We start from the raw sequence: 15,522 nt of genomic DNA, 5'->3' as shown, positions 1-15,522 counted from the left end.
TCCACAGCACTTGTTCCAATCAGTCGGGGGGATAGCCGCCAGGAAGTCCGTCACGTTTCACGGAAGGAGCCTTCACCAAACTTGTGGATGGTGTCAAGCAGAGGCAAGACGTCCTGCGATCGGCCAGACGTCCAGCAAGCAAGCAAGGTCACCAACCCCACCTTGGAGGCTGTGGCTCCAATAGAGAGTGCCAGCTTGCTCCATAAGAGGACGGGGCTAGAGTGCCGCAAGAAGATTGTTTACCTTCTTTGTGCAGCCAGGGTTTGTCTGCCTCCTCATGTCTCCCTCTGCACCCCTTCATACACCCATCACACCTCCAGGGTGATCTCTCTCCCAGCCACCGCATGGGTTCCCAACACCATACCCTCCCCCCCCCCCCCCCCCCCCCCCCCCCGCCCTCCCGACCCTCCTGCTACTACTTATGGTTCTCCCCAGTGGATAATCTGCTCCTCAACTCCCTGTTCCCACTCACCTCCCACATATGTTAGACTTCATCACCATCTGACCTGGCAGTACTCTTGCCTACACTCTCCCCATCTGTCTCATTGGATTGGATTTGTTTATTGTCACGTGTACCGAGGTACAGTGAAAAGTATTTTTCTGCGAGCAGCTCAACAGATCATTAAGTACATGAAATGAAATGAAAAAAGTGAAATGAAAATTGCTTATTGTCACAAGTAGGCTTCAAATGAAGTTACTGTGAAAAGCCCCTAGTCGCCACATTCCGGCGCCTGTTCGGGGAGGCTGGTACGGGAAGAAAAGGGAGTAAAAGAAAATACATAATAGGGCAACACAACATATACAATGTAACTACATAAGCACTGGCATCGGATGAAGCATACCGGGTAGAGTGTTAATGAAGTCAGTCCATAAGAGGGTAATTTAGGAGTCTGGTGACAGTGGGGAAGAAGCTGTTTTTGAGTCTGTTCGTGCGTGTTCTCAGACTTCTGTATCTCCTGCCCGATGGAAGAAGTTGGAAGAGTGAGTAAGCTGGGTGGGAGGGATTTTTGATTATGCCGCCCGCTTTCCCCAGGCAGCGGGAGGTGTAGATGGAGTCAATGGATGGGAGGCAGGTTTGTGTGATGGACTGGGCGGTGTTCACGACTCTCTGAAGTTTCTTGCGGTCCTGGGCCGAGCAGTTGCCATACCAGGCTGTGATGCAGCCCGATAGGATGCTTTCTATGGTGCATCTGTAAAAGTTGGTAAGGGTTAATGTGGACATGCCAAACTTCCTTAGTTTCCTGAGGAAGTATAGGCGCTGTTGTGCTTTTTTGGTGGTAGCGTCGACGTGGGTGGACCAGGACAGATTTTTGGAGATGTGCACCCCGAGGAATTTGAAACTGCTAACCATCTCCACCTCGGTCCCGTTGATGCTGACAGGGGTGTGTACAGTACTTTGCTTCCTGAAGTCAATTACCAGCTCTTTAGTTTTGCTGGCATTGAAGGAGAGATTGTTGTCGCTACACCACTCCACTAGATTCTCTATCTCCCTCCTGTATTCGGACTCGTCGTTATTCGAGATCCGGCCCACTATGGTCGTATCGTCAGCAAACTTGTAGATGGAGTTGGAACCAAGTTTTGCCACGCAGTCGTGTGTGGACAAACTCAAGCACAAGCACAACTGGCGTGAGCGGGCACGGCCTGCCGGAGTCATGCCCGACCTGCGAACCTTAACACCCTTTGAGGATGGAGCTCTTGAGATGGCTGGCGAGGAGCAGAACGGCACCTATATAGATGTGAGGTGGGGGCACCAGACAAAAGTGAGAACCCTGAACACATCCAGCCATGGTGCAAGCCTCATGTGAGTTAACTTTCTTCCATCAGCCTGCCCCAGTAATGCACTAATGCCATCGCCGTTCCTTTGCAGGTCAATCATTCGACCAACGCGGACCATCCTCGCGCCCTCTGGAGATCACAGATCTGAGCAGTTCCGTGGGAGACATCATGGAGCATCACGACTGTCACCTGCACCCTCCACCAGTGCAGATACTCACAGCTCGCTGGGATGAACTAGTAGGCAGGCTTCTGGGTCACTCACTGGTGAGCATCCCAGATCTGAAGCGCCACAGCAGGCAGAGGAAGGAATGACCCAGGGATCCGGCACTCGGAGAGATGCCAGAGCCCAGGACTCGCTGAGCCCAGGCCCATGACGGCCCCTGCCTCCGGCCGTCCCAGAGCTTCTGGAGCTGCAAAGGCAGAGTCGCGAGCATCAGGAAGGGATGACAGCATCCTTCCTCGGACTGTAAGGCCGACTGGCAGAATCCCATCACCTTTTGTCCGAGGAGATGGTGCCGTCCCTCCTATGCGATTAGGCCAATACTGCGAGGGTGGCATCCGCAATGGTGCAGGCACTAGTGGGAATCCACAAGCGTCAGAGCCAGAGGACGCTGGGGCTTTGGATCTCACTCCAGCTGTCTTTCAATCCCATGGAGGGGCCCTTGGGCAATAGGGCGTGGAAGTCAGCAAGCCGCCTCCACCTCAGCTTTGGATCCTGAGGATATGCCTAGCTGTAGCGGGAGGGTGAGGAAGAGTAGGAAACAATAAGCACCTAGTGGGCACGGATGAACCTAGGCACTAGTAGAGGTAAGTCACCATTGTAATAGCGAGCTTGGCAGCACTATGTCTCTCCCACACTAACTACACAGTAAAGCCGTGCCGCTGCTTGCATGGGCCAGCACCCCCCGCAATCCCCCATCCATGGGAGTTTCACCTTCGTACCCCCCAACATCAGCGCTCAGGCCTCTCATGCCTGCCAGTATTATCTAGTTATGAGGGTGCCAAGGGCTTAACATGTGTTGAGAGTCTGTCCATCTCGTCAATAAGAGAAAAACACCAGGATTCCTGACCTTGGAGGAGGCAGTAACAGCTGAGATGTGTCATTCAGCCTCTCTGTGCCCCGAGGTAGGCCTGTTCATTGGCAGGTCGTGTTCAGCCCTCTGTCAGACAAGAGTCAGACATTTTGCAGAGGATAAGAGGAGCAGAGCTCTGTCCTCACTGCAAATCATCATCATTCTCAATCAGCGCCTGGCACACTGCCGTTTAAAAACAAATCCAAATAAGGGGCAATTTAGAGCGGCCAATCCACCTACCCTCCACATCTTTGGGTTGTGATAGGAACTGCCCATCACCCAAGGCCCTTCTCCTCCTCGGCAGGTTGCCCCTTGCCACCTTCCTCCTCCTCCGAGATGTGGCGGTCTTCCATCTCCGAGTCCAACTGCTCACCCTGCTGCAGCGCCAGGTTGTTCAGAATGCATTATATCACTATGTTGTGGGACACCCTCAGAGAGCTGTATTAGAGGGCTCCCCTCAAATGGTCCAGGCACCAGAACCGCATCTTGAGCAGTCCAATCGGCTGTTCGACCTGTGCATGTGTTGACACATGAGCCTCATTGTAGCGAGTCTCGGCGGGTGTTAGTGGCCACCGCACTGGCATCATCAGCTATTTCCTGAGTGGGTACCCTTTGTTCCCAAGGAGCCACCCAGCTACTGCTCTCCCTCAAAGACGACTGGGCTCTTTGAGCATCCCAAGATGTAACTTTCAAGGATGTCCCCTGGGAGTATTGCGTGGTCACAGATGATCTGCACATTGAGGGAGTGGATCCCCTGCAGTTCACAAATGGTGTCCCACGATGCCACGGTGCAGAGCCACATGGGCGCAGTCGATGATACCTTGCACCTGGGGCATGCCTGCTATGTGGGCGAAGCCCATGGCCCACGTATCGTGGCTCACCTGGACCCGGTACAAGTTGATGTATGTTTGGGCTCTTGCAAATAGCGCATCTGTGACTTCCGCACTTGTGCACGGCTGACTGGGAGATTCACACAGGTCACCCATGCAGCCCTGAAACGAGTCACTGGTATAGAAGTTCAGAGCGGCAGTGACTTTTAAGGCCGCAGGCAATGGGTGACCTCCTAGTACATGTGGTGCCAACTCTTGCATCACCTGGCACAGGTGGTCCACTGTCCCCGGGACAGATGCAGTCTTCTCTGGCACTGGATCTCTGACATCTGGAGGTAGGAAATTCTATGGCGGAGTACTCGTGGCCAGTAGTGCCTCCTGTGAGGCTCCGCCAGCTGTGACCCTGCTACTGGAAGATCAATGAGCCCTGCCTCCTCTTCCTCTGGAGGGCGCCATTCCTGCCAACGTGCAACAACACGTTGATGTCGCTGATGCTGCTCAATCGCAATCAAAAGAATTGCCAGCTCCATTGGCTCCATGGTTCTCCCGAATCAGAAACAAACAAAGAACATCAAAATGAACGATGAGGAGTCCTGACAATGCCCTGACCCACACCCCTCTCAGGATCTGGCACATCAATCCATGCGCGTCCCCTATGTGAGCGCCTTTCCATTGAGCCTCACTCCCCTCACACGATAGCCTCTTTCACCACAGTAGCCCATCTCAGTGCAGCCTGAGTGTGGGGGTTCATTCTGACTCCATTTGTCCTCCCCACTGTGTAAGGGTCTTCAGCCCTCATGAGGATGGAAACCACTCCGGGTCAGAGTTCCCCATTCTGCCCATGCAGCTTGGCATCTCAGGGGACCCACCCAGTGACTTCACAGTCGCCCCCGTGCAGTCGTTGTGGATTCACCTGCTCCCACCCACTTTCCAGCTGTCACTCTAGAAGGGCAATCCCTCAGTGGTGATATTGCCACAAGCCCAGCATGGGGAAAAAAGGAGGCAATGTCTGCAGACCAGCCACGAGGCTCACACCCATGAAGGGCTGTTAAGGCCTGCGAGCGACCCCACCCCCGAGATGCGGAGACTGAAAACCCCCCACCCCGCATTGCATTTCTCTGGGTCCCCCGCGTCCTCTCCGGTGTCCCCTCTGCAATTGGCACCCTGGAGGGTGATGGCGACCTGAGCGCTCACCTCCAGTATCCCCTTTGGAGGTGAGGTCTCCAGGTTCTCGTTTTTATAGAGCTGTTGTAAATGGCGCTGGAGTGATGTCACGCCAGCGACAGATGAATATTCAATGAGGTGGGAGGGCTCACTAATAAGATGCGAATGTATTTGAATGAGGTTCCTGACCTTGCGCGGTAGGATTCTTGTTACGCCATCTGAATCTCACTGGCGAGAGGTGGGTATTTTGAACCCACGTTGCCGTTCTCACTGATTGTTAACCCGGACTGAAAATATCCCCCCCCCCCCGTGGAGCGGGATATGGTAGTATAGTGGTAATATCCTGAACAGTCATCTAGAGTTCCAGCCCTAGAGGCCCTGGGCACATGGTTTAAATCCCATCACAGCAGCAAGTGGAATTTGAATTCAATTAAAACATTGGGTGTTGGATTCTCTGCCAGCAGGATGCTCAGTTTTGCCGGCAGCCCGGGGGTTTCCCGACGGCGTGGGGCTGCCCCACAATGGAAAACCCCATTGACCAGCCGGTGTAACGGGTGAAACAGAAATATGGCGGGTGGAGAATCCAGCCCCTGGAATACAAAGTTAGCCTCTGTAACATTGATCATGAAACTATCATCGATTGTTTTAAAAACCCATCTGGCTCACTAATGTCCTTTAGGGAAGGGAATCTGCCCTCCTTACCCGGTCTGGCCTACATGTGACTCCAGACTCACAGCAATGTGGTTGACTCTTAACCTCCCTCTGAAACGGCCGAGCGAAACACTCAGTTCAGGGGAAATTAGAGATGGGCAACAAATACTGGCCTTGCCACTGATGCCCACATCCCATGATCAAATTTTACAGTGAAGTACCGGGGTGTGTTTCTTACATTAGAGATTCAATATGTTTTTGGAATACAAACTTCATTCAATTAGTTAGTGTTTTTGCGACTTGTGTTACTGCCTTAACCTGACCCGTTTTATATTAGTTTTTGTGCTTTTTGTCCCACAGCATGAATGTATTTCCATCCATATTGGCCAGGCTGGTGTGCAGATAGGCAATGCCTGCTGGGAGCTGTACTGTTTGGAACATGGCATCCAGCCTGATGGTATTATGCCCAGGGACTGGACTTATGGAGCTGCAGATAACTCCTACAACACCTTCTTTAGCGAGACTGGTGCTGGAAAACTTGTCCCACGAGCTATGTTCATTGACTTAGAGCCAACTGTGATTGGTAAGCCAACAGAAACTGGTCCTTCATCGTCTCTTTAATTTTATATGAACAAGGAGCAGGAGTAGACCATTCAATCCCTTGAGCCTGCTCAGCCATTTAACCGATCTGATAGTAACCTCAAATCATTTTTCATTTCATCTGCATCCTGCCTACCCCCGATAACCTATCACCATTTTGCTTACCAAGAATCTGTCCCACAAGAGGAAACATCCTCTACACATACAATCTTACAGTGCAGAAGGAGGCCATTCAGCCCATCGAGACTGCAACAACCATCTGGAAGTGCACCCTAACTAGGACCACTTCTCCACCCTATCCCTGTAACCCCACCTAACCTGTGCATTTTTGGACATAAAGGGGCAATTTATCATGGCCAATCCACCTAAGCATCTTTGGACTGGGAGGAAACCGGAGCACCCAGAGGAAACTCCACACAGTCACCGGAGCCCAGAATTAAACCCTGGTCCTTGGTGCTATGAGGCAACAGTGCTAACCACTGTGTCACCGTGCCATCCTGTCAACACCCCTCAGGATCTTAAAAGTTTTGATTAATTCACCTCTTACTCTTCTAAGCTACAGTGAATAATAATAATAATCTTTATTAGTGTCACAAGTAGGCTTGCATTAACACTGCAATGGAGTTTATGTGAAATTCCCGTAGTCGTCACTCAGCGCCTGTCTGGGTACACCAAGGGAGAATTCAGAATGTCGAAATTACCTAACAGCCTGTCTTTCGGGACTTGTGGGAGGAAACCGGAGCACCCGGAGGAAACCCACGCAGACACAGGGAGAACGTGCAGACTCGCATAGACAGTAACCCAAGCCGGGAATCTAACCTGGGTCTCTGGTGCTGTGAAGCAACAGTCCTAACCACTGTGCGACCGTGTCATTATACTCCATTTGCCAGATTTTCCCCACTCACTTAACCTATCTATATTTTCTTGTAACCTCCCATGTTCTCTTAACAACTTATTCTCTTATCTATCGTTGTGTCATCAGCAAATTTGACAACCATCCTTCAATCCCTTCATCCAGGTCATTTGTATAAATTGTAAACAGTTGAGGGCCCAGCACTGATCCGTGTGGCACATCACTCATTATATTTTGCCAATCTGAAAAAGGCTCTCTACTTCTTGTTAGCCCATCAATCTTCTATCCGTGTCAACATGTTACCCACTATACCATGAACATTTATTTTCCGCAATAACTTTTGATGTGGCACCATATCAAATGCCTTCTGGAAATCTATGTACAGTACATCCACAGGTTCCCCTTTATCAGCATAGGTTACCTCCTCAAAGAACTCCAGTAAGTTGGTTAGACATGATTTCCTTTCACAAAACCATGTTGACTCTGCCTGATTACCTTGAGCTTATCCAAGCTCCCTGCTATAACCTCTTTAACAATAGGTTCGAACATTTTCCCGATAGCAGATGTTAAGTTAACTGGCCGCTAGTTTCCCATTTTCTGTCTCCCTCCCTTTTTGAGTAATGGAGTTACATTTGCTATCTTCCAACCTCATGGGACCTTCCCCAAATCTGTGGAATTTTGGAAAATTAAAACCAATGCATCAATTATCTAACTACTCACTTCTTTTAAGACCCTAGGATGAAGCCCATCAGGACCCGGACATTTGTTGGCACTAGGCTCCAACAATTTCCTCAGTACCACGGGCGGGATTCTCTCATCCCGTGGCAGAGTGTCCACGCCGTCGTAAATGGTCTAATTTTGGCCCCTACAGGGGGCCAGCACGGCGCTGGAGCGGTTTGCGCCGCTCCAGCTGCCAATCCCGGCGCGAACTGTGCGCCGCGGGATCCGCGCATGCCCAGTGGCGTCGGCACCAACGTGTGCATGCGCAGTGGCCTCCTTCAACGCCCCAGCCCCGACGCAACATAGCGCAGGACTACAGAGGCCAACGCGTAGGAAAGGAGGCCCCCAGCTAGAGAGGCCGGCCCGCCAATCGGAGAATCGCGTGCCGGCATCGGGGCGGCGTGGCCCGGTCGCGGGATTCTCCGGCCTGGCCCAAGGCTGGGAGAATTCCGCCCCACTTCTCTGGTGACTATAATTTTCCTGATTTCCTTCCTCCCTTCCATTTTCTTGTTTATAGCTGCTCCTAGGATAATACTTGTTTACACTAGAATCATAGAAAAGGTACAGCACAGAAGAAGGCCATGCAGCCCATCTTGTCCATGCCAGCCTGAGGACACCCTTTCTAATGCCACCTTCCTGCACCCAGTCCATAGCCCTGCAGATTAGAGCACTTAAGGTCAGATCTAGGTACCTTTTAATAGAGTTTAGGGTCTCTGCCTCCACCATCAACTCAGGTAGCGAATTACAGACACCCACTACCCTCTGCGTAAAAACGTTTTTCCTCATGTCGCTGTACACCTTCTGCCACTTATCTGGGGCGTCATTCTCCGCCGGCGGGAGTCTCCGTTTTGCCAACGCCCGGGGGTTTCCCGACGGCGTGGGGCTGCCCCACAATGGGAAACCCCATTGACCGGCCGGTGTTACGGAGACTCCCGCCGGCCGGTCGGGGCAGAAATGTGGCGGGGCGGGTAGGAGAATTTCGCCCCTGGAATCTACGTCCCTTGGTTCTAGAATTCTCCACCAAGAGAACAAATTTTATCCTGTCCACCCTATCTCTTCCCCTCACTTAAGTCACCCCTCAGCCTTCTTTGTTCCAAGGAAAATAACCCCAATCTATCCAATCTCTCCTCGTAGCCACACTTTTCTAGCCCTGGCAACATTCTTGTAAGCCTCCTCTGCACTCTCCAGAGCAGTAACGTCCTTCCTGTAATGTGGCGACCAGAACTGCATACAGTGGCCTCACCTGTGTTTCATACAATTCTTTTTTTTTTTTTTTTAATATTTTATTGAAAATTTTTGGCCAACCATCACAGTACATCGTGTATCCTTTACACAGTAATATAACAATATAAATAACAATGGCCAGTTTTATAAACAAGAAATAAATAATATATAAACAAAAACAAAAACAAAACTAAATGGCAACTGCCTTGTCCCAGATAAATATTCTCCAAAAATATGTTTTAACAGTCCAATATACAATTATCTATAACAACAACCTATATATATTATACTTATATATTAACCTTCCTGAGAATCCCTCTGGTTCCTCCCCCCCCCCCCCCCCCCCCCCCCCCCGGGCTGCTGCTGCTGTCTACTTCTCTTCCATTCCCATTCCCTCTATCTTTCTGTGAGGTATTCGACGAACGGTTGCCACCGCCTGGTGAACCCTTGAGCCGATCCCCTTAGGACGAACTTAATCCGTTCCAGCTTTATAAACCCTGCCATGTCATTTATCCAGGTCTCCACACCCGGGGGCTTGGCTTCCTTCCACATCAACAGTATCCTGCGCCGGGCTACTAGGGACGCAAAGGCCAAAACATCAGCCTCTCTCGCCTCCTGCACTCCCGGCTCTTCTGCAACCCCAAATATAGCCAACCCCCAGCTTGGTTCGACCTGGACCCCCACTACCTTCGAAAGCACCTTTGTCACCCCCACCCAAAACCCCTGTAGTGCCGGACATGACCAGAACATGTGGGTGTGATTCGCTGGACTTTTCGAGCATCTCGCACACCTATCCTCTACTCCAAAAAATTTGCTAAGCCGTGTTCCAGTCATATGCGCCCTATGTAACACCTTAAATTGTATCGGGCTTAGCCTGGCACACGAGGACGATGAGTTTACCCTACTTAGGGCATCAGCCCACAGCCCCTCCTCAATCTCCTCCCCCAGCTCTTCTTCCCATTTCCCTTTCAGCTCGTCTACCATAATCTCCCCCTCATCTCTCATCTCCCTATATATGTCTGACACCTTACCGTCCCCCACCCATGTCTTTGAGATCACTCTGTCCTGCACTTCCTGCGTCGGGAGCTGCGGGAATTCCCTCACCTGTTGCCTCGTTAAAGCCCTCAGTTGCATATACCGGAATGCATTCCCTTGGGGCAAGGTCGGCGCTCCCAGACTTGCAAACATCCCATCTACAAACAGATCTCTCAATTGTGTTACTCCTGCTCTTTGCCATGTTCCAAATCCTGTTTCATACAATTCTAACATTATGTCCTTACTTTTGTATTTGATACCTCTGCTAATGAAGGAGAGGATTCTTAACAATCTTGTCTACTTGAACCACTGCCAATAGGGGCCTGTACACCAAGATCTTTTTAATAATAATCTTGTCGCAGGTAGGCTTACATTTAACACTGTAATGAAGGCAGGCAGCACGGTGGCGCAGTGGTTAGCACTGCTGCCTCACGCTGCCGAGGTCCCAGGTTTGACTGGGTCACTGTCCATGTGGAGTTTGCACATTCTCCCCATACCTGCGTGGGTTTCACCCCCACAACCCAAAGATGTGCAGGTAGGTGGATTGACCACACTAAATTGCCCCTTAATTGGAAAAAACTGAATTGGGTACTCTAAATTTATTTTAAAAAACCATTGTAATGAAGTTACTGTGAGAAGCCCCTAGTCGCCACACTCCGGCGCCTGTTCGGGTACGCAGAGGGAGGATTCAAAATGTCCAAATGACCTAACAGCCCATCTTTCAGGACTTGTGGGAGGAAACTGGAGCACCCGGAGAAAACCCATGCAGACTCACCACAGACAGCCGGGAATCGTACCTGGGGCCCTGGCACTGTGAAGCAACAGTGCTAGCCACCGTGCTGCCCTTCATCTACCCCTTAGTAAATTCCCATTTATTGTACACTCCCAACATCTGTTTGACCTCCCTAAATGCATGACCTCACACTTCTCTGTGTTAAATTCCATCTGCCACTTTATCGCCCACTCCACCAATCCATGTATATCGTTTTGAAGTTTATAGTTATCCTTTACACTGTCCACCACTCGGCCAATCTTTGTCATCTGCAAATTTCCCAATCGTGCTCCCCACGTTCATGTCCAAATCATTAGTATAGAACACAAGCAGTCAGGGGCCAACACCGAGCTCTGTGGAACACCACTTGAAACAACTTTCCAATTGCAAGGGCATTACCCTTTGTTTCCTGTTACTAAGCCAACTTTTTATCAGTTTGCCACATTTCCCTGTATCCGTTGGGCTTTCACTTTCTTGACCAATCTGCCACGTGGGACTTTGTCAAACGCCTTGCTAAAATCCATGTACACCACATCCACTGCACTACCTTCATCAACCCTGTGGTGAACCACTGTAATAGGAGATGTAAGGTAGGACCTGCACTACAGGTTCGCCGGTATCTCCTGCCGGCTGGCTCCGCCCATGGAGAACTGTATAAATATGCATGACCTCCAGTGCCCTGCCATTTCGCCAGCTGCAGCAGGAGGCCTCGCATCTGACTGTAATAAAGCCACAGTTGTACCCAACTTTAGTCTTTGTGCAATTGATCGTGCATCAAACCCTTCTTGTCATTTCCTGAAAGTATTCGATCAAATTTGTGAGGCAAGATCTTCCTTGAACAAATCCATGCTGACTATCCCTGACTAGTTCATGCCTTTCTATGTGACAGTTAATCCTATCTCTCAGGATTGATTCTACTAATTTGCCCACTACTGACGTAAGACTAACTGGCCTATAATTGTTCAGGATTTCCTTTGATTCTTTTTTAAACAATGGTCCCATGTTTACATTTCTCCAGTCCTTCAGTACCTTCCATGTGTCTAGTGAGGATTGGAAAATCATACTCAAAGCATCGACTATCTCCTCCCTGACCTCCTTCAGGCTGGTTTAGCACAGTGGGCTAAACAGCTGGCTTGTAAAGCAGAACAAGGCCAGCAGTGCGGGTTCAATTCCCGTACCAGCCTCCCTGAACAGGCCGCGGAATGTGGCGACTGGGGGCTTTTCACAATAACTTAATTTGAAGCCTACTTGTGACAATAAGCGATTTTCATTTCATTTCCGTAGCCTCGGAAACAATCCACTGGTCCTGACGACTTATCAACTTTCAAGAATTTCAATCCTGCGAGTACTTCCTCTCTCTTTATAATTATCCCATTCAGTATCTCACAGTGATCCGCCTGGACTGCTTTTTCTGCATCATCCATTTCCTTTGTGAACACCGAGGCAAAGTATTCATTTAAAGCCCTTCCCACAGCCTCTGCATGTACACACAAGTTCCCCTCTTCATCTCCCACTTTTTCTTGAACTAATCTTTTACCGTTGATATATTGGTAAAACATCTTTGGGTTTTCTTTAACTTTACTTGCTAATCATTTTTTATGTCCTCTCTTTGATTTTCTTATTTCCTTTTTGACTTTGTCCCTGCATTTTCTATACCCGTCTAGGCCAGTGTTCTTCAAACTTTTTTTCCGGGGACCCATTTTTACCGACCGGCCAACCTTCGGGAGCCAACCCGCCGACCTTCATGACCTGCACGGCCAACCTACGCGACCCACGCCGGCTGACCTGCGCGACCCACGCCGGCTGACCTGCGCGCCCCACCATTTTCTTTTACCTTGTTTGCTGCTGACAAAAATGGAGGAAATGGTTTTGGGTCCCTTTGGCCCTCGTACTCGCTCCTCCAATGGAACCTGTTGGATGAAGGTGAATTTTTCCAGTGTTGGAAAGTATGGAGTCTCCATCTGTCCAAAGTTGTGCATTTTTTTCTGGTAAGATTTTATCAAATAGACCCCCCCCCACCCCGAACTTGTAAAAAATAAATAAAAATAAAATGAATAAAATAAATGAAAAAAAAAAAATTAAATGAATAAAATAAATGAATAAAATCTCTCCGAACTTGTAAAACAAAAAGCTGCGACCGTTTAAAAAAAAAGCAGCTGCACTGCGCATGCGTGCCCGATCATCGGCGCGCATGCGCATAGTTTTGCGCATGTGCGCCGATGATCTGGCACGCATGTGCAGTACGGCCGCCTTTTGTTTACATGTTTGTGGCCATTTTGAAGGCCTCTTGCAGTCGGCGTTTTTAACAGCCGGCCACTGTGGCAGTTGCGCGCAGATTTGCGCGATCGGGAGTGCAGCGACGGACGGCTCCGCGACCCTCCCGACATCTGCCCGCGACCCACCCGCGGGTCGCACCCCCGAGTTTGACAATGCCTGGTCTAGGCTATCTGCAATGCTTAGTTCTTTGTGCCTATGATACACTTTCTTTTTCTGTTTGATCGTCCCCTGTATTCCTCTAGACAACCAGGGGGGTCTAGATTTGGCAGTACATGTCTCCTTGTACATTTGGGGTCTCTCCATTTAGTGCTTCCCACTGGTTTTCAATGGATTTATCATCTAGCAATGCTGGCCAGTCCACCTCAACCAAGTCCCTTCTCATTTCTACAAAATTTGCCTTCCCCCCAGTTCAAAATTTTTACTCCTGCTTTACCTCTGTCCTTTTCTATGGTGATACTGAATCTAACTGAATTGTGATCACCATCCCCGATTTGGTCGCCAATTGTCACTTCACTCACTTGCCCTTCTTCGTTCCCCAAGACTAGGTCTAGAATTACATCTCCTCTCATTGGGTTTGTCACTAATTGGTTGAAATTTTTCTGGAGACACTGCGTGAATTTTTCTTCCTCGGTTCCCCTTATATTATTTGATTCCCAGTTGATACTGGAATAGTTAAAGTCTCCTACTATTATTGCCTTTTTGTTTTTACAGGCAGAAATTTGCCGACAGAGTTGCTCTTCTATCTCCCTTTCACTATTTGAGGGTCTGTAGTGTACTCCTAGTAGTATGACTGCCCCTTTTTTATTTCAAAGTTCAACCCATAAAGCTTTGTTGTTGACCCGTTTAGTATATCATCCCTTCTTGCAACTGGAATTGTTTCCTTAACCATTAGTGCTACTCCCCCTCCTATTTTATCTCCCCCTCTGTCCTGCCTGAAAATTCTGTATCCAGGGATATTGAGTTGCCAATTTTGTCCCTCCTTTAGCCAGGTTTCCGCGATGCCAATGACATCCTACTGCCATGTGTCTACCTGTGCTGTTAACTCACCTACCTTGTTTGCGATACTCCTTGCATTGAAGTTTAAACTGTAACATCACCATTTTCCCTCGTGGCCTAACTAAGGTTCTATACAGCTGCAACATGACTTGCCAATTTTTGTACTCAATGCCCTGGCCAATGAAGGCAAGCATGCCGTGTGCCTTCTTGACTACCTTCTCCACCTGTGTTGCCCCTTTCAGTGACCTGTGGACCTCTACACCTAGAACTCTCTGACTGTCAATACTCTTGAGGGTTCTACCATTCACTGTATATTCCCTACCTGTATTAGACCTTCCAAAATGCATTACTTCACATTTGTCCGGATTAAACTCCATCTGCCATCTCTCCGCCCAAGTCCCCAAACAATCTAAATCCTCTGACAGTCCTCATCGCTATCCGCAATTCCACCAAACTTTGTGTCGTCCGCAAACTTACTAATCAGACCAGTTATATTTTCCTCCAAATCATTTATATATTCTATGAACAGCAAAGGTCCCAGCACTGATCCCTGCGGAACACCACTAGTCACAGCCCTCCGATCAGAAAAGCACCCTTCCATTGCTACTCTCTGCCTTCTATGATCTAGCCAGTTCTGTATCCACCTTGCCAGCTCACCCCTGATCCCGTGTGACTTCACCTTTTGTACTAGTCTACCATGAGGGATCTTGTCAAAGGCCTTACTGAAGTCCATATAGACAACATCCGCTGCCCTACCTTCATCAGCCATCTTTGTGACCTCCTCGAAAAACTCTCTCAAGTTAGTGAGACACAACCTCCCCTTCACAAAACCGTGCTGCCTCTCACTAATACGTCCACTTACTTCCAAATGGGAGTAGATCCTGTTTCCAAGAATTCTCTCCAGTAATTTCCCTACCACAGACGTAAGGCTCACCGGCCTGTAATTCCCTGTATTATCCTTGCTACCCTTAAACAAAGGAACAACATTGGCTATTCTCCAGTCCTCCGGGACATCACCTGAAGACAGTGAGGATCGTCCTATTCCTGCTCTCTAGCGCGTGGAACCGGTAGTAATCTTGAGATTACTACATTTGAGTTCCTGCATTTTAGTTTATCTCCTAACTTGCTGTACTCGGCTTCCAGTTCCTCATTCCTTAATTTACCAACGTTGTTAGTACCAATGTGTACCCCGACCACTGGCTGTTCACCTTCCCAATTTAGAATGCCCTGAAGCCATTCCATGACTTCCCGAACCCTGGCACCCAGGAAGCAACATCCTTGATGCACGTTTGCGGACACAGAAGCATCTGTCTAAGCCCCGAACTATCGAATCCCCATCAGTATAGCCCTGCCACTTTTCACCCACCCATCTGAGCAGCAGAGCCACCCACAGTGCTGTAGATTTGGTTGCTGCTGCTTTCCCCTGAGAGGCTACTCCCCTTCAACGGTATATGTTTGAGACTAGCACTGCCTTCCTGAGTCTTTTACTGTTCCTGATGGTCACCCATTACCTTGCTACGGCGTGACCACCTCGCTAAACATGCTTTCCAC

At 49.4% G+C, this 15,522-nt stretch overlaps 1 protein-coding gene across 1 annotated transcript in view; it reads left to right on the top strand.

Moving 5' to 3' along the window:
• The window catches only part of LOC140386686 (tubulin alpha-3 chain-like), an 89,610-nt gene that overhangs the window by 37,213 nt on the left and 36,875 nt on the right, over nt 1-15,522 (top strand). The window contains exon 2 of the mRNA XM_072469248.1: nt 5,855-6,077. Coding sequence (XP_072325349.1) covers nt 5,855-6,077 — 223 coding nt within the window. The remainder of the gene's footprint in view (nt 1-5,854; nt 6,078-15,522) is intronic.

The sequence above is a fragment of the Scyliorhinus torazame genome, chromosome 2 (genome assembly GCF_047496885.1).
Source record: "Scyliorhinus torazame isolate Kashiwa2021f chromosome 2, sScyTor2.1, whole genome shotgun sequence".
NCBI lineage: Eukaryota > Metazoa > Chordata > Chondrichthyes > Carcharhiniformes > Scyliorhinidae > Scyliorhinus > Scyliorhinus torazame.
The sequence above is the reverse complement of the archived record's forward strand: the minus strand, read 5'-3'. Positions and strand labels throughout refer to the sequence as shown.